The sequence below is a fragment of the Motacilla alba genome, chromosome 3, assembly GCF_015832195.1.
Source record: "Motacilla alba alba isolate MOTALB_02 chromosome 3, Motacilla_alba_V1.0_pri, whole genome shotgun sequence".
In the NCBI taxonomy this organism is placed as follows: domain Eukaryota; kingdom Metazoa; phylum Chordata; class Aves; order Passeriformes; family Motacillidae; genus Motacilla; species Motacilla alba.
The window spans coordinates 2,912,507-2,932,581 of NC_052018.1; the positions used below are offsets into that span (position 1 = coordinate 2,912,507).

A 20,075-nucleotide genomic window follows, 5' to 3' on the forward strand; every position below is an offset into this window, starting at 1 on the left:
GGAAGGTGGGTGTTGAAGGAAGTCACTCTCCTTCCTCATTCCCTTGATTTTTCAACACCTCACATGACTTTTCTAAAAAACTGGGATTCAGTGTGGATCATAGTTGAAACCACACTTGTGTAAATCCCAAATCGTTACCGTGCCTTTGATAACAGCATTGTGGGTGTTGTAAAAATAACTCACTCCCCATATACACTTTGGGCTTTTTCACTAAGAAATTCAGCGAGTTTCAAACAGGATGGAAAAGTTAGCAAGCAAGAGAGAGCTGGAAAAGCAAACCCAGGAGCAGCCTAGCACTGCAAGGAAAGGTGGATTCAGCAGGCATTGGCCCATTCCCACCACAGGTAAAAATTTCCAATCCCTCTGTAAGAGCAGTCACGTGTCTGGTAATCATAAACTCACCGCAGCAGATTTTCCACAACAGAGCTGAGAAACACTGGCAAAGGTGCCACTTGAAATTGTACTAATCAGGTTTGGGGCAGAGACAAGGAGTGTGTGTGAATCCTGGAGGAAGGGGAGAGAGGTATTTTGGAAAATGTTGCACATTTGCACCTCTGGGAAATTCCTGTCTTTGCTTATGGATCTGGCAGGGAACAGCTTCCATGGACTGGCTGCAACTACTGACAACAGAGGTTGGATAATGTTGGACCCAACTCTAGAGGCTGCCTCAGGTGGCACAACAGAAACACCTGAACTGCCATGTGGTGACATTGCCTCTTCCTCAGCCACAACCCTAAAAACCATCCCACTGCAGGTCACTGCATTTCAGACCCAAACAGATCCTAAGAGAAGGTTTTTGCACGGCAGCTTGAAATAACCTTAAGGTGAATAATGATACAGCAAATAAGGGGGTATGCAAGGTTTTAAACTCGTGGTTGGGGGGAGCATGGCATAATAAGAGCTTTTAGCACCACAGCCAGGTGGATGAAAGGTCTGTTACAAATTATTTCTCAATATCTTCCACTTTACAGTCCCTATTTTTTCTCATTGTATAAGATGGCAGCAGCTAGAAGTGCTACAAGAGAGTTGGAGAGGGACTTGGGACAAGGCATGGAGGGACAGGACACAGGGAATGGCTTCCCACTGCCAGAGGGCAGGGTTACATGGGATATTGGGAAGGAATTGTTCCCTGGGAGGGTGGGGAGGCCCTGGCACAGGGTGCCCAGAGAAGCTGTGGTTGCCCCTGGATCCCTGGAAGTGTCCAAGGCCAGGCTGGACACGGCTTGGAACCACTTGGGATAGTGGAAGGTGTCCTTGACCGTGGCAGAGGGTGGAATAGGAGGAGTTTAAGGTCCCTTGTAACCCAAACCATTCCATGACTCTATGAATTATGAGAAAGCACTTCCCAATCAATCAAGAGCTTTGGCTTCCATGTAAGTTTTGCCATTAAAACTCAATTTAAGAAATTAGTTTGCGAAGGTTGACGATTTCCCGGCCCTTTCAAATACCATTTGATCCTGAACTCCACTGAAACGGAGCCACGAACCTGGTGTTGTAAGACAGGTCAAATAAAAGTTGTCTCAGATTCCTCCTGGTCCTACTACCAGATTTAGGGCAGCTGTACCTTCAGTGACACCTCAGGACCCTTTGGAGATGGGCCTCAGGTTCTACAGAGTCACTGGGAACCAGAACAACTGGCCTTGCAGAGCTTCACAAAAGCTGGAAAAGCCAACTGAAGTATAACAAATAAAATGTGAAAGGTTTCAAGCGCCCCTCCCTAAGCTCATAAGCCAAAATTGGCCCCAAATACAAAAGCTCAAATAATCTCCTGTGAAGACAGACGATAGAAATTTTATATTTTTAAATTGCCAGTAGATTTTCAGGAGATTAACATTCCCTTGGAGGTTAGTTCTGGAATGTTGTACCCTGAGCCGTCAAGTTGCATTGGATAAGAAATCACAATTGGTTTCTCATACTTTTCTTGGTCTGGAAAAGCAAATGGCAAAAACTGAGAAATGTTTAAACAGTAACTGAAAAATATTTGTTTATCACACTAATCAACTAAAAAAAAAAAAAAAAGAGAAGCTGTTGTTTGGGGTCTTCTGTTGGTTTTTTGTTTGAAAAAGAAATGTGAAAGCCGGTTCAAAGACAACAAATCCTCAAGTTTCCCTGCCAATATTTGTTTCCTAAGAGTGACTTTTCTCTTTTCCACGTAGGAGCCAACACAAATAGAGGCAAAACTAACTGAGGAGATGAGTGAATGTGAAATAACTTCCATCTACATGATAATGCTGAGGGCTTATATGGAAAAAAGAGTGTAAAAGCACTTTTAGGGAATTGATTGCAAGACATAGTGATAAATTCTGACAAAAATACAGTAATTTCACTTGTATTTTACACCTACCAACATGAAGGCACCTTTCAAGCTTCTCTTGTTATATGAACTGCTCAAATGTAAGTCATGAAATTTTCAGTTTGCAGCAATTAAAGGTCATTAAATATGTAAGAGTGCATCTGGAAGGGCACACTGCTATTAAAGTTTGTCCATGAGGGGAAAATCAACTCAAACTCACGAGCACATGGAACAGGCAAGGTGCCCTCTCATGTTAATTCCGTGTTGTCCAAATACTTAAAAATGGGTTCGGTTCTCTGCTGCTTAGTTTTCTGCAAGGAAAGAGCTTCCCAAGCAGCTTTAGTGAAGGCACTTCATCATCTGGACATTGACCTTGCTCACAGCCAGCTCTGCTGCTGCAAACACCCCTGGGCTCGTGGGGACAGAGTAAACAAATCAGTGTGGGGACTCTGGTGAGCTCCCAGGGAAGTTCTGGAGATATTAACAGGCATGAAATGCCTGAGTTTGCTCAGCCACCAAGCACCCAAAAGCCAAGGCAGAGCTATTCCAGGTGTATCTCATCTCCAGGAGGAGCAGCCAACCTGAAACCAGAGCAGCAAGGGAACCTCCCCCTGCACTTGGAGCTGGGAAGGTGCAATTAGCACTAAAATTCCTTTATGGCATCCACGCTGGATGTCTGGGAGTCTCTTAAGGCTGTAGCACCTCAGGAGCTCTTAAAATACAATTGCCTCACAAGATGAAACATTAACTCTGCATCCTTTACCCATTTGGCACCTTATCTCAAGGTTAATCCTGCTCCTAGCCCAAACACTGTTTTATAGCTTATCAACCATCACCAGGAAATATTCCAAACTCCAGGCACTCGTGCATGACAAGGATAATGGTAAAGAAAAGCCCTGTGGTTTGCACATTGCCATCAGGATACAACAGGTGCCATTTCACACCCTTTAAGACTGTAATTAATCTCATAAATCCGCTTGCACAAACTCCAATTTATAGATAAATTGTCTCTGTTGTAATTTCCATGGGAAAACAAACAAACAAGAGCACAGGAACAACCCCCACCTCCTCACCTCAAACCCCAAAAACATTTCAAGTAGCTGGAAATGAAACCTCCTCCAAGAAGAGTAGGAGGACATAAAATTACCACCTGACACAATGATCAGAAGCTTGTACAGATACAGATGCAAATTCCTTCCTCACAAGCACTGGAAACAGAATCTTTAGCATCTAAGTATAAGAAGATCTCTGCTTCAATGCTGATAGTCTGGAAAAATACACATATCAACATAACAGATAGCTGAATGTGTATTTACAGGCAATCCAGATACTTAAACTGGAGGTTTAAACAGATCTTACACTACAGTTCTAGAACATTTTAATCCAGATATTTAAACTGGAACCGCAGGTCTTACACTACAATCCTAGAACAGTTTAATATGGCAGCATTGCCAGATTACAGGCAGTTGTTTTCCTGCCTTTCTTGTTCAAAAAATATTGACCCAAGTTAGATCAGTTTGGACTGGCTTAAGTGGCATCAGCCATATTTTTGAGCTTAAGTCATGTTCTTTTAAAATAGAGCAACTTTTATCAGCATTGATTAACACGACACTGAACTGATTCAAAAGCACAAGGAAACACAATGACTCAATATACTTATGTACTGCCTGTACCCAAACATCACCTGAAAACAAAGCATTCAGTCAGAAAAATCTTAATTAAAAAGCCTTCAGCTGTCATTTGCTTTGCTTCATGGTATGGCTTGAGATTTGCATTTACCTGAAATATGATGAATATCTGCTAAAAGAATTCAAACACGACACTTATAAAAGGAAACCCACTGCAAATCTTAACTAAAACAGCAAAAGAACTTCCTGATTGTTATCAAGCCCCTATTCGAATAACGCGGTGCACTAGGAAATACTTCAGTGAATTACAGAGCCAAGAAAATAAAAGACCAGGAGCCTTATCTAACAGAGCAGTGCTGAATTATTTAATTCATAAAAGCCTGTTAATCGAGATCCCAGTCTGCAAAGTAGGAGCGATGTAAAGAGAGCCATCTCAGCTGCCACCCAGGAGAGCCTCCAACCTCAGACGTGGCACTGCGAACGCGTGGACACAGCAGCATTTTTATAAAAGCAAAGCTTCCACACAGGCTTGGGAGGATTGAGGTCTAATTTGAAGCGAGACGCAAAATGAAGCGGCCTGGATGCAAAAAAAAACCCCTAAACCCAAGTACAATTAGAAATGCTTCCCCTCAGTAAAAATTAGTGCTATAAACTGAGTTTATGGATTACCACTCTGTATGAGAATGAAGCAAGGCTCTCAATCCAAACACCTTGAAATGGGAGTGCTATAAATAACCAATTATTTGATACACAAATCCCTTCCACATGCAGGCAAGGAACCCATTATACTTTTATGAGCTGTAAAAACTCCTAACAGTTAAGCACACCACTTTTATTAACCTAATAAACCCTTGCCTTAAGAAATTCATAACTCAAACACCAAAGACAACCACCACCACCACAAGTAAACACCGAGAATATTTCAAAGCTTAACTCTCCACAGTCTCAGCCATCTGACAGGTTTGCAATGTTAAGCCCTTCGGTGCAGAGGGAAGGAAAGAACATTACTCGTGATCCTGAAGAAAACAAATACTTGCTTCAGGTCCAAAGCCCCAGAAGTCCATACAAATACTGCTCAGAACAAAATATGTATGAAAGGGCTTCCAGGAAAGCTGCCTCTTGCCTCAAAACTTAATAAAAAAAAAAAGCAAGGCCACAGAAGTCTTACAAACGGATGACTCTTCAGAAAATCAGTTGCACAAATGCTTAAATTTAACATTAAATAGGTTAGAAAAATTGTAGCCTTGGTACCACTGTCTGTTTCTATAAATTCAAGGTGCATCAGAAATACCATAGGGAGGTATCAGTTGTTTAGACCTGACCAAAACATCTGGACTGTGACAAATAATCTGCTGGGGAAAAAAAAAAACAAACACTTCCAGGACATTTTGTTTGAGAGAGAAAACTACATGGATCTTCTAGGCTAGACTTAAATGGATTTAGGCATCACTCACAAATAACAGGATGTTTAATAGCAGCAAACTGCCAAGAGTGGGGGGGTTCAGGCCCCCCTTCTCTCTGAGGAACATCAAGGACTGATACTCAAATGTCCCTGACTCCTGACAGAAGTCATTCTAACAGGAGTCATCCTCCCCACAAGATTTTTAAGTTTATACAGAATAAAAGACAAACAGAAGTTGGACTTGTCCCTTCCAATTCAGGATATTCTATGAAAGAGAATACCAAGATACAATCTAGATTTCCTCTAGATTCCTTTACTTCCCCCACTGCTTCCCCACAGTTCCTGGCTGGAAAGGGACACGAGGACAAACTCAGGGCTGAACAGATGAAGGATATATGTGGGAGGGAGAGGTGCATTAGTCATCCCTGGAGATTCCAAACCTCACTGATCAAGACCCTGTGCAACCTCATCTCATCTGACGTCCCTTCCAACCTGAATTATTGTCTAATCCCGGGGCTGAGGAACACCAAGCAGTCAGGAGACATCTGGGGCACAGCCAAGGAAATGACCTATGTCAGGAAAGGGACATGAGCAAGAGGAAAGCCCAAACTGTCACCGACACCGGGCACCACCTTCCAGCTCCTCTCCCAGCTCCCACCAACTCCTCCACACTGCCACTCCATCTCTTCCAACCAATTCTCTCTAAGGATGGGTTCTGCTCTGTTTTGAGAGCTGGCACCTAAAGTTTACCAAAATGCAGCTTTTGGTCAAAATATTCTCAGTTTCCCTAAACCACCAGACTGTAAAGACATCGATTCCATCTCTTGTTCTGGAAGAGGGACTCAGGAGCTCTTGTGAACTCAGTGAACATTCCCCTGCTGACGTTTTACAGGCGCAGAATCACTTTATTTAATATTTTAACCCTCTTCTTTTTTAATAGAAAGGAATTTAAAAGATATTATATGTCAGATGATGTAGGCAATAAAGGGCTTCCCCTCTCCCTCCTTTTTTTGCTCCAACTACTAAACTGACTTCGCTAGATTCCCTTTCCCCAAAAGAATTATTGGCACACTGCTGTGAGAATGTGGGATCAAAAAAAAAGCCACCCTACACTTTCTTGGATTTCTGCCTTCTTCACCTTCCCATTCCTTGGCTGAAGCTGCCTTTTCATACTCGCTTCCTCATCATCCAGAGCAAGTTTTTCTAATTAAGACAAGTAATAAACATTTAAACAGCTGCCCAGACCACGGTCTGATTAACATAACCCTTAGGCAAGTTTCGTTGAGGGAAAAAAAAAAAAAGCCAACAACAACCCAAAAACAACAACAAGAAATATTTTTCTTGTCAATTCTCGCTTCCTCTTCTGTATTTTCTCGCTTGTTTTTTGTCCTTGCGTCGCTGTCATCTGGTTAACAGCGTCCCACTCAAGCAGCGAGGGCTGCACAGCAGCGAGGTGAATTAGCACGGGGCAAAATGCAGAAATAGAGGCATTTTCCCCCAAATCCGCCAAGCAGGAAGAAGGAAGAGCTGTCCCAGCAGGAACCGGCTGTAAAGCAGGTGCAAGACGAGCGGAGAAGGGCTGTTCCCCCCCGGGGGAGCGAGCAAGGCAAAATAAAAGCCATAAACCCAGATTTGGGAAAAGGGATATCGGGAGAAGGGGGTGAGAGCACAGCGCGGCTGCGGCCGCACACCCGCCTGCGCCTAGCCGGGCTGTGTTTATTCCTGATGAATAATTAAGCACACACGGACACGCACCGATTCACCCGTACTGGGGCACACCTGTCCCCGACCGACACCTGTCCCCAAGGACCGGCACCCCCGGCCCGCGCCGCTCCCCGGAAGGACAGGGGAAGGGGATGCTGAAGAAGAAGGGGGAGCCTCACCTCGCCGGTTCATGGGGCGGACACGCACCGCCACCTTCACTTTGGAGTCCCCCATCCTGCCGCTCCAGCCTTCCCGGCTCCCCCGTCCCTGCCCGGCTTCCGTCTGCCGAGGGAGAGCCGGAGAGGGGAGGAGCGCCGGGGAGGGAGGCGCCTCGCCGGGCCAATGCCGGCCGGACTACAATTCCCAGGGAGCATCGCGCAACACCACGCCCCTTCAGCTCCCGGCGAGCCGCCGCGGTGCGCGCTGGGAGATGTAGTTTTCCCTCCTGCCTGCAGCCTGGTAACGAGGCAGGCTGGCTGAATCACGGAATTAATTAACGTGGAAAAAACCTCCGCGATCATCGAGTTCAGCCTGTGACCCATCACTACCTTGTACTACACCAGAGCATGGTGTCAGGTTCCTTGGACACCTCCAGGGATGGAGACTCCCTGAGCAGCCCCTTCCAATGTCTCAGCACAGTCTCACAGAACTGGTCAATTTAAAGGTGACCACAGCTGGTCATCTGGTCCAAACCCTCTCCTCAAGCAGGGTCAACCCAGAACACAGGGCACAGAATTGCATCCAGACAGTCCTGGAACATCTCCAGTGAAGGAAACTCTGTGGAGTCAACCTGTTCCAGTGGTTGGTCACTGCACAGGCAAGAAGCTCTTTCTCATGTTCAGGTGGAACTTCTCAGGCACCAGATCTTCTGTGAAGAAATTCCTTCTAATGACCAACCTGATGACCAACCTGGCACAGCTTGAGGCTGCTCCCTCTCATCCTGTCCCTGTTCCCTGGGAGCAGAGCCTGAGCCCCCCTGGCTGTCCCCTCCTGTCAGGGAGTTGTGCAGAGCCACAAGGTCGCCCCTGAGCCTCCTTTTCTCCAGGCTGAGCCCCTTTCCCAGCTCTCTCAGCCTCTCCTGGTGCTCCAGCCCCTTCTCCAGCTCCATTCCATTCCCTGGACACGCTGCAGCCTCTCAATGTCCATACTGAAGTGAGGGAGCCAGGCATTGAATGCTCAGATGTGGAGTCCTTCAGAATAGAGGGATTCATCAGAGGGTGCAGCAAAATGGCATTTATAGAGTGGAGGGAGATCAGGGTCACCTCAGACCCTGCCACTCTACCCTTGGGGGGCTGCAAAGGAAGCCCATCACATCTCAGTCCCCTCCTTTTGGGGAAATACTGAGGTATTTCAAGTTGAGCAGGCAACAGCATTGCTACGGGAACTTACACACCTCACCTTGGGATTTCGTCTGTGTTCCATGGGGTTTCTGTCTATCAGAAATCTCTTTATAAGTCACATCACGTTAAAGATCACAGCACCACAGAATGGTTTGGGTTGGAGGGGATGTTAAAAGCTCATCTCGGTCCAACCCCTACCACTATCCCAGGTTGCTCCAAGCCCCGTCCAACCTGGCCTTGGACACTTCCAGGGATCCAGAGGCAGCCACAGCTTCTCTGGGCAACCTGTGCCAGGCCCTCACCACCCATCACAGCCAACAATTCCTTCCCAATATCCCATCTATCCCTGCCCTCTGGCAGTGGGAAGCCATCCCCTGTGTCCTGTCCCTCCATGCCTTGTCTCAAGTCCCTCTCCAGCTCTCCTGGAGCCCCTTTAGGCACTGGAAGGGGCTCTGAGGTCTCTCTGGATCCTTCTCCAGCTGAACACCCCCAGCTCTCCCAGCCTGGCTCCAGAGCAGAGGAACCCCAGCCTTTGGAGAATGTCTGCGGTCTCCTCTGGCTTTACTCCAGCAGCTCCACGTCTTTCCTGTGCTGAGGATCCCAGAGAACCATTATGAGCCACAACCCAAGGTACAGACCATGGGTCAGGTCCTGTCTGGGTCTGGTTTCACAGAAGAACCCCTGGTGGGTCTAGTGTCAGCAGAGACAGCTCAGGAAAAACCTCAGCAGGAATAATCAGACACAGCCTGAACAATATCACAATTTATCCTCACTAGACCCCTCAGCTGCTCAACCACAGCCACCTATTGCAAGGACCGAGAACGAAACTGAAATGCAAAGATGCACGAAAACCCCAAGCCTAATTTAAATGGTCATAGTTGAAAACCCTCACAGCTGCTATTTTAGCTGAAAACAAGGATTCTCTCAAGGTTGTTTTGAAAAGGCAGATTTCAGCAAGGACCCCTCCAAAATTCACAGTTTTAATCCTTTGGCTTTCCAGCACTGAACAAGGTTTTGTGACAGAAATAAATAAATAACACATGTCCAAGTGGGTTCAAGATAAGATTTTGGCAGGTGGCACTTTTTGCCTAGAAGAGCTGCACTCAGTATTTATCATTTCATGCCTGTCTGACCTGCAGAATATCTTGTCAAAGCAGAGAGAAAACGAATATTAAGTTGGCATTTAAATCACACTGGGATGAATGCCCACGTTCCTAAGAGCATCCCAAGCAAGCATGAGGGCTGGGAAGATGTCTTAAAGCTACAAAAATATATTAAATAACAGGTCAGAGCAAGCAGAGTTGTGAAAGCTTGAAGCAAAACCCAGAGGTTTTATCTGCAGCAGGGGAAAGCATCATCACTGCAGCCTTGCAGCTCCCTGGGAGAGGGGACATCCCACTCTGAGCCGGCACAGTTGGTCCTTGCACTTGTGAACTTGAGGATCCAATTACAGGATGAAACCCGGCTTTGAACTTCTTGTGGTATTTTCCAGCTGGGGCCTCGACAAAACCGCACCAAGCTTTTCTGAAAGCGAGTGCTTTGGCCGTGAAGATAAATTTAATCCTCACTTCCCAGCTGAGCACCACGAGCGGAGGGTGGGGTGCTTTCTTTACCTCGGGCTGAGTCACCTGGAATTTGATTTAGAGAAATGGGATGGAGCCCATGGCCAGATGTGCCATGGGGATGGCAGGTGCCACCCAAAGCCAGCCCTTCCTCCTGCATCTCCTCTCCTGGGTCAGTCACCACTGGTTCAGGTAAAATTAAGCAGCAAATCTTTTAGGGGAAGGATCACACCCCACTTTTTAGTTTGTTCCAAAGAGGTGCCGGCGCGTTTTAAGTGTAACCATACACTTCCTGCAAGCTTTGCTCCGGTTTTCTACTCGGAAGGAAGAATTCGTTTTAAAATCTGAAAAATCACTCTTTTAGCCTTCCTTCACTTCTAATAGCCAAGGAGAAACGATATTTACACAAAACCATTGCTATTTTCTGCGAAGTTCTTCAAAGACAGAGACACCCTTAGAGTCCAGAGACCCTTCTCAATTTCGATGCTGTTGCTCGGCGCTCTGGGAAGATGCTCGGGAGCAATAAATTCTCATTCTCTCTGCAAGTCCTGCCTCTGGACTTTCCCTTTATGCTTCCGCCTGCTCCTTGCGCTGAATTACAGCCGTGCAGCTCCTCTCGCACTGGCACAAGCTCTACCTCGGTGTAATTACCCCACTGTGAATTCCTCGACAAGCCCTTTCCCTGGCTCAGGGTTCCACAATCTGTGGGAAGCATCTCCCTGGAGGGGCACAGCTTGGAGGGAGGATATTGTTTCCATTCACAGCCCTGGAACATGCTAATTATGCTGGGAGGAAAGAAGGGGGGGGTGGCAGCTTTCACTTGGGAGGGACAGGCCGGGCAAATAGTTTGTGAAACGCCAACTTAACCCCATCTTGTAGGGAATTGTCTGCAGCTCTTTTCCCCCTTCCTAGTTACTGTAATGAGGGGGCTGACTTCCCAGATTAGCTCTGGCTATTTAAATGCTAATTTAATTAACAAAACATCCTTGGGAAGGGGGGAGGCACTACTGGTCCCTCCCATTCATTTATCGGGTTTTTGAATGCGACACTGTTTTCATCGGGTTGAGGAGCCACAGTTATTGCTGCGCCCACCTGGATTGCGGCAGGGCTTGAACGGGGATGTGGATGAGAAAAAACAGGTCCTTAATTTTTTAAAATTATTTTAAAATTATTTTTAAACAACTAAATTAGATTACTTTTTGTTTAGGAATACGCGCGTCCTGCCCGGGGCGTGCGTTATCACCAGCCTGCCGGGAAAGAAGTTTTTGCTTTTATCTTGATGAAGGTCCCGAATATTTCAGCTCTCAGATCATCTAGAAAGAATTTTGTCTCCGGGCAAGCCAGAAAACACGACAGTCCTTTGGATGTCCGTTCATCCAAACCACAACAAGCCACAAAATCGAGTGCGTTTTAAATCCACTTTTCCATGTGTTCGGCTGCGCGCCGAAAGAGAGGCATCAATTATGGATTTGCTGTAGACCTACTCTGTGCCCATAAATCATTCAGGAGATGGAAAGCCAAACCAGGGGATCTTACCAGGGTTTAGTCAAACTTTGAAGCGCTCACCACTTTTGTAAAAAGCTCAGCATCTCTGGGACAGTCCTGGGATGCATCCAGCAGCTTTTAGCACCTGCAGTGATCGGATCCTCAGCACAAAATATGTGGTGAAGCATTTAAAAAAAATAAAACCTGTTGCAATTGTATATTTTTCATAGATTTTTGTTTTGTCCAGTCCCTGGGGTGATAAGTTTTCATCTAATTTTTTCTTCTGGTTTATCTTGCTTTTCAGCCTGAAGATATGAATGTATAAAGGAAGTAGAAATTTGGAAGCACTAGCAAAAACAGAAGACATGTTATGAATTTATTTCTACTTTAATAGAGAAAGAAAGTGCCAAGGAAAACCAATATTAAGAACAGGTGAAAAAAAAATCTGGATAGAAGAGCAAACTGATTTTTCCAAATCAGTTGCATCAAAATTCTGCTTGTTTTAAAATTTTATTTATTTATTTCCAGAGAAATTGCTGAAATTTCTCATGCAACACATTGTTCAAATGTGCACCACGTTCAGGAGATTCACCCCAATTCTTGCAAAACACTTTCTGTGCTTTATTATTTTAATAGGAACTTTGTAAATTTGAAGGATTGATCGTTTCCAAGGCCATTCATAACTCTGAATTACACTGATCCTGGGATGGATTTTTAAAGGTATTTGTGTGTGACCTCCTGCCCTCACTGTGAAAAGAATCCCTAGATAAATAAACAAATCCTTGATGTCTTCTGGCAGCAAAATATAACAGAGTAAAGCCCCAAACAAACTTTTTATAGACATCTCCCCCTTTTTAAAAGTCATTCCAAAGTTTAAAGTCTTAGCCATAAATTTTATGGCATTATACAATGTAATGCTTATTCTTATGTTACCCAGAGGGAATCCCAGGCTCTGATATCTCCATAAATCCCATCCATGCCCTGTTTATGGAAGGGAAATTCCTTATAGCTGTGCTTTAATAGTGGGATTTCAACACAAATTTTACCTCTGGCAGCAACACAGGGCCAGGTAATATCAGCAATTTATGTGCTGGTAGAATGAGGCCCCTAATGAGAATTTTCTCCTCTTGTTGACTAAAAGTTTTTATTTTCCTTATCATCTGCTCAGTTTGCTGATCCAGCCTGTGCCAAAGCAACTGGTTTTACCTGTCATGTTGCATTTTATTGGAGTGGCTCCTTCCTCAGACTAAGATTCCACATTGGATTTAAATCTGTATGAAAATAAAATGGATTTTATATCCTTGGAGGAAACGGAGAATCTCCAGAGAGCTCGAAAAATACGAAATTCAGCAGGAGAGCAGGTTTAGCTGCTGCAAGACAGGTTTGTTATCCCAGAAAAGCAACCCCCACCCCAACACAAGGCAGTCATCGATGCTCTGAAGAATGCATATTTAGGGAGTTGTGTAATGTTTGCAGCCTTTATCTCCTCCTGATTCTGAAGGTACAGGATCGGTGAGACCTGAACTGCCTTGACTTCAAAGGCTGGAATGTGTTACAGCTTCATCTGCTCAATCATCTTCTTGCTGCAGAGGAGACACCTGCAAAAACCACATTTTTGGGCTTTTTCACCCATCCCCACTTTCCCTCGGACACCCGATCTAAACCCAGATCTAATTTTTCCAGCTGCGTTTACACAAATAAAAATAAAAAAGATTTAATGTGCTTTGCAAATAGCATCCCAGGCCGAAGTGCCAGCTCCAGATCTCCCCAGATCTAATGAGCTGGCGATTCGATTTTGGAACCGTGGAATTGTGATGAGTCGAGGTGATGCTGTCACCAGTGGGAGCCGCAGGATTTTATTGATGGAAAAGGATTTTATCAGCCACCAAAAAAATTCCTTTCTGACTCCACAGGCAAGAGTGACACCCGGTGGCTGTGGAGCAAAATAAAGTCAGCTCTGATTGCAATGTTCCCTTTTTCTCTCTTGTCTAGTGCTTTTTTTCCTGCCGATTTTAAAGGAAGAGCTGGCACAGGAATGTAATTCTACCCCCTGGAGAATCGACATCCATCCCCTGCTGGCACAGATTCCCTGGGACCAGCTCCTTTGGGAAGACACCAGGAGAGCAAAGGGATGCTGGCACCCCTCCTGTGGATCCCAAAATTCTGCAGCCAAGCAGGGAGGCACAGATGGGGCCCTGGCATCCTTAATTTGGGCAGAGGATTTCCACTGATCCTGCCGCAGCCCTTCCCAAGTTTTTTCCAGGCTTGTGGTCATTAGGACATGAGGTGGGATTTATTTTAAGCCTGTTTTATCAAAAATAACAAGATTAGCTCAGTTATCAGAGGGAGGTGGATACCTGGGAGGGTTTTTGTTTTTTTTTTTTTTGCTTTGTGCCTGCTAGATGTTGTTTATTACACACTAAAAATTATGGGACAAAAGGAATGAAACAACATTTTTCTACTGCTACTGTGGCTGTAACGTGAATCCCATCACTAAGTGGTTGCTGAAGTGCACTGTGAATTGCTAAATACCACAAGGAGAGTGCTAAAATATAGATAAACAATCTTTCACGAAAAATGGGCTTTGTTTGGACTTTCATTTAGAATTACTAAACATGAAAATGGAAACGTCCAGGTAATTACATCACTCACTGAGCTGTGGCTTTAATAAATGTCAAGAGTTGGCAGAGCCCTGCTGTGAGTTGGTGTCACAGGCTCCCCTGGAAATGTGCCCGTGGAGCAAAGCAATGGTTTGGTTCCTCAATCTGAGTTCCTGAGATGTTTCTGGGTGGGAGATCCATGATATTCCATATTCCCTAAGCACCCATCCCTATCTCAACGTGCAAAGAGAGGCAGCTCAGGCTGAGGTCTGAGCACTCCAGTTTGGTTTACTGGGAAGATAAAGCCCAGCTCTGGTATTTGGATCTTGACGCTGGCTCTGCTTCCAGTTCTCTGCTTCCCTGGTGCTGCTGGATTTAGGAGCTGGGTGATGCTGTTTCTGATTGAAAACATGGAGCAGGGGAGGGCTGCTGGAGAGAGAGATCTTGGTGCTCCCATCCCTCGCTCATGGCTGGCTGCAAAATTAAGAAAATGCAGAAATCTCTCAAAATGTGGGAACATCTGAGTGAAAATAATGAAGTTTTCTCTTGAATGCAGTAGAAAGGAGCATCAATTTTGTGCCGCTGAGTATTTTGTGTTTTCAAAAATGCCAAAGAACCGCATGATACATCCACATGGTCTTAAACCCCTCCAGGGATGGGGACTCCATCACTGCCCTGGGCAGCTGTGCCAGGAAGAAATTGTTCCCAATATCCAATTTAAACCTCCCCTGGCCCAGCCTGAGTCTGTTCCCTCTCATCCTGTCCCTGTTCCCTGGGAGCAGAGCAGACCCCCCCTGGCTGTCCCCTCCTGTCAGGGAGTTGTGCAGAGCCACAAGGTCCCCCCTGAGCCTCCTTTTCTCCAGGCTGAGCCCCTTTCCCAGCTCCCTCAGCCCCTCCTGGTGCTCCAGCCCCTTCCCCAGCTCCGTTCCCTTCTTTGGACATAGTCAGACATCCAAACCTCCTTCTTACATTGTCAAACAGCTTAACAGCTTCAACAGAGCTCTCAACATTCAGCAAATATTCAACAATATTTGCATTTGGATCAACAAACTGCATCTGGAGAAAGTGACTCCAAAATGAAAATGTCCTCCAGGTCCTTCTGTGCCAGGCTGCACTTTGGCTTTTCCTTCTTTTCCATTCCCTTCTCCACCTCCATCTCCCTTTTCCCTTCTCGAAGCATTGGCACTGGTGAAGATGCAGCAAAATGGGAGTTTTCAGAATCTTTAGCTCAGAAATCCACAGCCCTGAGGCCACACAGAAATCCTTGCTCAGCCTCAACACAGGACCTCAGCACTCTGACCTTCTCTGTTTCTTCCTCTCCCTCGTGAAGTGAAAACAATGAAAAGCCAAATAAAAGCATCAAAATGTGAAGCATCAGGAAGACTCAGCTCAGCTGAGTCCAAGAGCTAATCCAGATGTTGTGTTTGGGGACTCCTGTGCAAATGACGTGCTCAGGGCTTTGCCAGATGCAGCCAACCTTCACTGCCTCCAATTATCCCGGGGATCTCGTGTGGAATGCATTAAAGATTTCACTGAATGTGCTCTGTGCTGAGTCACTGCTAATCTGTGGTCAAATCATGATTTACCAGCATGAAAAAAAACGTGAGGAAAAGCTGCGTTGCTCACCAAGAGTTAGTGGGAACTTTTCCCCTTGACTTCCACAGAAGATCTTTTATTTCCAGTTTTGCACATCCCTTTCTTGGCCAGTTTTTTTTGACACCTCTGCTGCGTAGGAAGGAGCCATCCCTTACTCTTCCGGCCCAAAACTCATCTGAGTTCATGGGTGATGCTGTGCGCATCCCTCGGGGCAGCGCCTGGGTTAAAATAGGCACGCACAAGTGGAATATTCACATGAATTACCTAAACAAATCACCCTGCAGAAGGAGAACACTGATTCACAGCAGAACCAGAAATACTGGAGTGGTGGATTTGAGATTGGCCGGGGCATGCCCAGATTATCCCAAATCAGAATTTGTATTTAATGATATATCCCAGACCACTGAAGTCTCTGAGGCCTCTGCTCTGTAGAAATGATGAAATTACACTCTGATTCTTTCCCTAAATCTTCAATTCTTTCCATAACCAGAGCTGCCAGTGCTTTATCTCCACTTTGAGTCACTTTTGGTTTTAATTCCAGCCTTCAGATCATTCTGTCTTCATGTTCTAAATTGTATTTTAGATAGATGAGATTGTTTGCTTCCCACTCCATATTTTCTACAGAGATGCTCTGAAACTTGCTGAAGGCTTAGATAGGAACAGGAAAGCACCTTTCTGTCCTACTTCAGTTCCTAAAAATACAGGATCCAATCACAGAAAGGGTTGTAAAGCCCTGGAACAGGCTGCCCAGGGAAGTGCTGGAGTCACCTGGCCTGGGAGAGTTCCAAAAACGTGTGGATGTGGCACTTGAGGATGTGGTTTAGGGGTGCCCACGGTGCTGGGCCTCATTGATGATATTTTTCAGCCTCAAAAGATTCTATGGTTCATGAGATCAGTCATCTCCCCTGTCTTTGCAGAGGGGAAAGAGAAGGAAAAAAGAACCTGGAAGACAATTCTGCTTTTCTAGAATAAGTATCAAGGACGCATGGGATAAATCACCTTTTTGCTGGTGCTGATCTCTCTCTGGGGGACAGGGAGGCTTAGAGGGCCTAATTTATATTTGGTAAAGGGAAATGACTGCCACTCCAAACAACCTTTTCCCTGTTTTAGATTGCAGATCTGCAGTGATCCTCATTGTGTCTCTCCAACCACCCCAGGAATCAGTGGAGCTGCTTTTCTCCTGCCCTGCCAGCACCAGGCTGGTTATCAGGGAGGTGTGTGGCTCTGGGAACAGGTTGTTCCAGCTGCTCAGAGATGCTCAGTGCCCTGCCTGGTGCATTTTACAGGAACTTGGCGTTTCAGAAACTCATCCTGGCCCTCCTTTGTGGCTTCCCACTGCTGGAGGGCAGCGCTTGATGGGATTTTGGGAAGGAATTGTTCCCTGTGAGGTTGGTGAGGCCCTGGCACAGGGTGCCCAGAGAAGCTGTGGCTGCCCCTGGATCCCTGGAAGTGCCCAAGGCCAGGCTGGACAGGGCTTGGATCAACCTGGGATAGTGGAAGGTTTTGGGGCTGGACTGAGATGAGATTTAATGTCCCTTCCCACCCAAACCATCCCATCATCCTGATTCTTCCCAGGCACTGATGTTCTCAGGCAGAAGGGGGAGCCCACACATTATTTTTTGTGTGTGATCCTCTCAAAGGATCACACACAAGACAAACCCGTGAGAGCAGGAGGGATTTTGGAACGCTGAGCGCTCCTGCTTGGCTGGAGTTGCAGCCACACACAACCAGGGGAAGGCAGGGCCTGACTGCTCTTATCTCTTCCTTTGCCACAATGAGAAATCGAGGAAGATTTGAATTCTAAACAACTTTATCTTGTGTCATCACATCAGCTCGAATGCCAGAGAGCAGAATTTAATTAAGAACTTGTTGAACCAACAAAAATACAGAGGTAAAACAGAGCCTTTAGAAACAGAGTAAGTCATTGCTGCGTGACATTTATTTTTTGCTAATTTACTTACACACCCACTGGGAAACCAAGTAAGTCATCTGTACAGTGCTGCTGCGGTTATTTGTACAGAAGCAGTGTGTCAGATGCTTCCCAAGGATTCACTGGAATGTTAAACCATTAAACAAGCTCTGGGCTTTTGTTGGGAACTCCTCTCTGGATGAGCAGCTGAATAAAAGCACTGGGGAGGCTTTTTCATCTCTGCCCAAAGCTCCTTCAAATCTTTTCTCAGCCCAGAAGCTTCCAGGCATGTCTTTAGTCACAGATCCTTCTCCAGCCCATGAACAACATTTTGATCCATGTCTGTGCATCCAGGGAACCCCCTGAGTTCATTTGAGCTCAGAGAACCCCCACAGTTCATCCCCCTGGGATGAGTTTCTTGTTACTTGTCTCCAATAAAAGACTTGATTGCTCTTTCTGAGGAGTTTGAAAGCAAGGAGGTTCTTTTGACTTGTGGTTTTAACACCACCTCTGCTATTCTTTACGGAATTCCAGAATCATTTAGATTGTAAAAGACCTTCAAGACCATCAAGCTGTGGCTGATCCCCACCTCGTCACCTGCCCAGAGCACCGAGTGCCACATCCAGCCCTTCCTTGGACACCTCCAGGGATGGGGACTCCAAACCTCCCCGGGCAGTTCCAATGCCCGACCACCCTTTCCATGGAGAAATTGTTCCTGCAAAGAAATTCCTCCTGACAAGAAATTCTTCCTGAAAGTAGGAATTAATGGCACTACCACTGTGCTGGCTCTATGTCAGAAATTTGGTACCCCAAAAGAAATTTGAGACTGGGAAAATAATGTGCAGGTTTGGAGGGCTAGAGGAATCTGTGGCTGTAGCAGGACTTGGAGCTGAAAACCTCAGCTAAAGGCTGGTGGGAGATCCCTTAAAAGTAGAAGTGAAAATTTGGAGAATACAGAATATAATCAGCCCAAGATTAGAAATTGAATTATTTTGCTGAGGTATATATTAACTTTTACTTGAAACTGCAGTGGAAGCTTGGCCAAGAAAAACATCCCATTAAACAGGGGAAGGTTTCAGCCTACATGGAGGAGAAATCCTTCCCAGTGTGGGTGGTTTTGCACCTGATGTAAAGATAAACTCAAAAAGGTAAACTGGAAATCATCTCAGGAAATGGTGTTTCTGTTCAAAGGATGAAAATCTGTCTGTTGCACCGAGGGAGATGATGTTCAGGAAGCAGGAATTCAGAGAGATGGAAAGTACAAAAATACAAATGAAGAGCAGGCCTACATGGAATTATAGAAATAGCAAAAGGAAAGACAAAAATTTTGAAAATAAAAAATGCCCCAAATACAAATTTAGGACAGAAAATTTTTAATAGAGAGGAGCTCCACTAAACAGTCCTGAAAAAAAAAAAAAAGTATTCCTGTGGTGGTTTGATGGAAAGGAAAACAAATTTTCCCATAAGAATCAATGTTTAACAGAGCAGTTGAAATGCACAGGGACAGTATCCTGCAGCTTAAAATCATTCCCACCCAAACCCCATCCCTGAACAGAGGCACAAGGCAGTAGAGGTGGTGGGATACTTAAATCATGTAATATTTAATTACTTAAAATGGTACAGGTTTTGCAGTTGTACTCCAAACAACTGTGTCTGCATGGGGATTTTAAGGCAAATAAATGATTCTCTCGGAAATAAATTGCCACCAATTGCCAAAATAATTTGGTGGCAGGGGGGTGAGGGACAGAAAAAGTTGGATGACAGCAGTCATGAGAGCAGGGTATCAAATGATTGTCAGGGAATCTGCAGAACACTGGGAATTCCTGTGCTCTTCAAGAAAGAAATTGAGACAGAAAAACACAGAAGAGGAAAGGTTTGTGTGTAAAGCTAAATATGTTTTAAGAAATCTGTATACTGAAGGGGCATAAATTCATTTGCTTATGATGGTAATTCTGGATGAGAAACAAATTCTGGGGATTCACATAAAATTGAAATGTTTACTCTGAGGGGATTGCATGGTTTAAAGCCTTTGTAGCCTCAGAATAATGTAGATATGGTGTTAAAATAGACATAAAAAGGGCAGTACCCTTAGGGAAGTTGCCCCTCATCCAGTGAGGAATCCTTTATATCCCAAGAATAGATATCCTGGAGGAGACTGGAGTCCATCCAGCCAAGAATTCTGTCTCCAGGAGTGGGGATAGAGAACAAGGTGCATGGATCTGATCTTGCTTCCCAGCCTGGAAATGTGATTCCCATGTACAAACTCCAGTGGGTTGGGAAAGCGAGAGACACCTTCTACATGGGGGGAAAAAGGAGGAGGATTTTCAGTGCACAAGCAAAACTGGAAAAACCCAGGCTGGGGAGGCCTTGGAGGAGCAGGCAGCATCCACGTCTGAGCACTTCCCTGGGCATGGAGATATTCTTGTTTTAAACTTTTCAGGTTGTATGGAAAGTTTTCCTTGCCTGTGTCCTTGCAGGTTACAGCAGCAGAGCTCTCGAGGGATAACTTTAGGAAATTCAGATTTGTATTGGCAAAGCTGTAATCTAACCCAGCAA

The 20,075-nt window shown here is 45.4% G+C and overlaps 1 protein-coding gene across 3 annotated transcripts in view; it reads right to left on the reverse strand.

Annotated features, from left to right (window-relative positions):
* Window positions 1-7,330, reverse strand: part of KIF13B (kinesin family member 13B) — a 120,782-nt gene extending 113,452 nt beyond the window's left edge. For all 3 annotated transcript variants that reach the window (XM_038130311.1, XM_038130312.1, XM_038130310.1), the window contains exon 1: window positions 7,207-7,330. In XM_038130311.1, coding sequence (XP_037986239.1) covers window positions 7,207-7,261 — 55 coding nt within the window. In that variant the 5' untranslated portion in view covers window positions 7,262-7,330. The remainder of the gene's footprint in view (window positions 1-7,206) is intronic.
* Window positions 7,331-20,075: the final 12,745 nt, after the last annotated feature.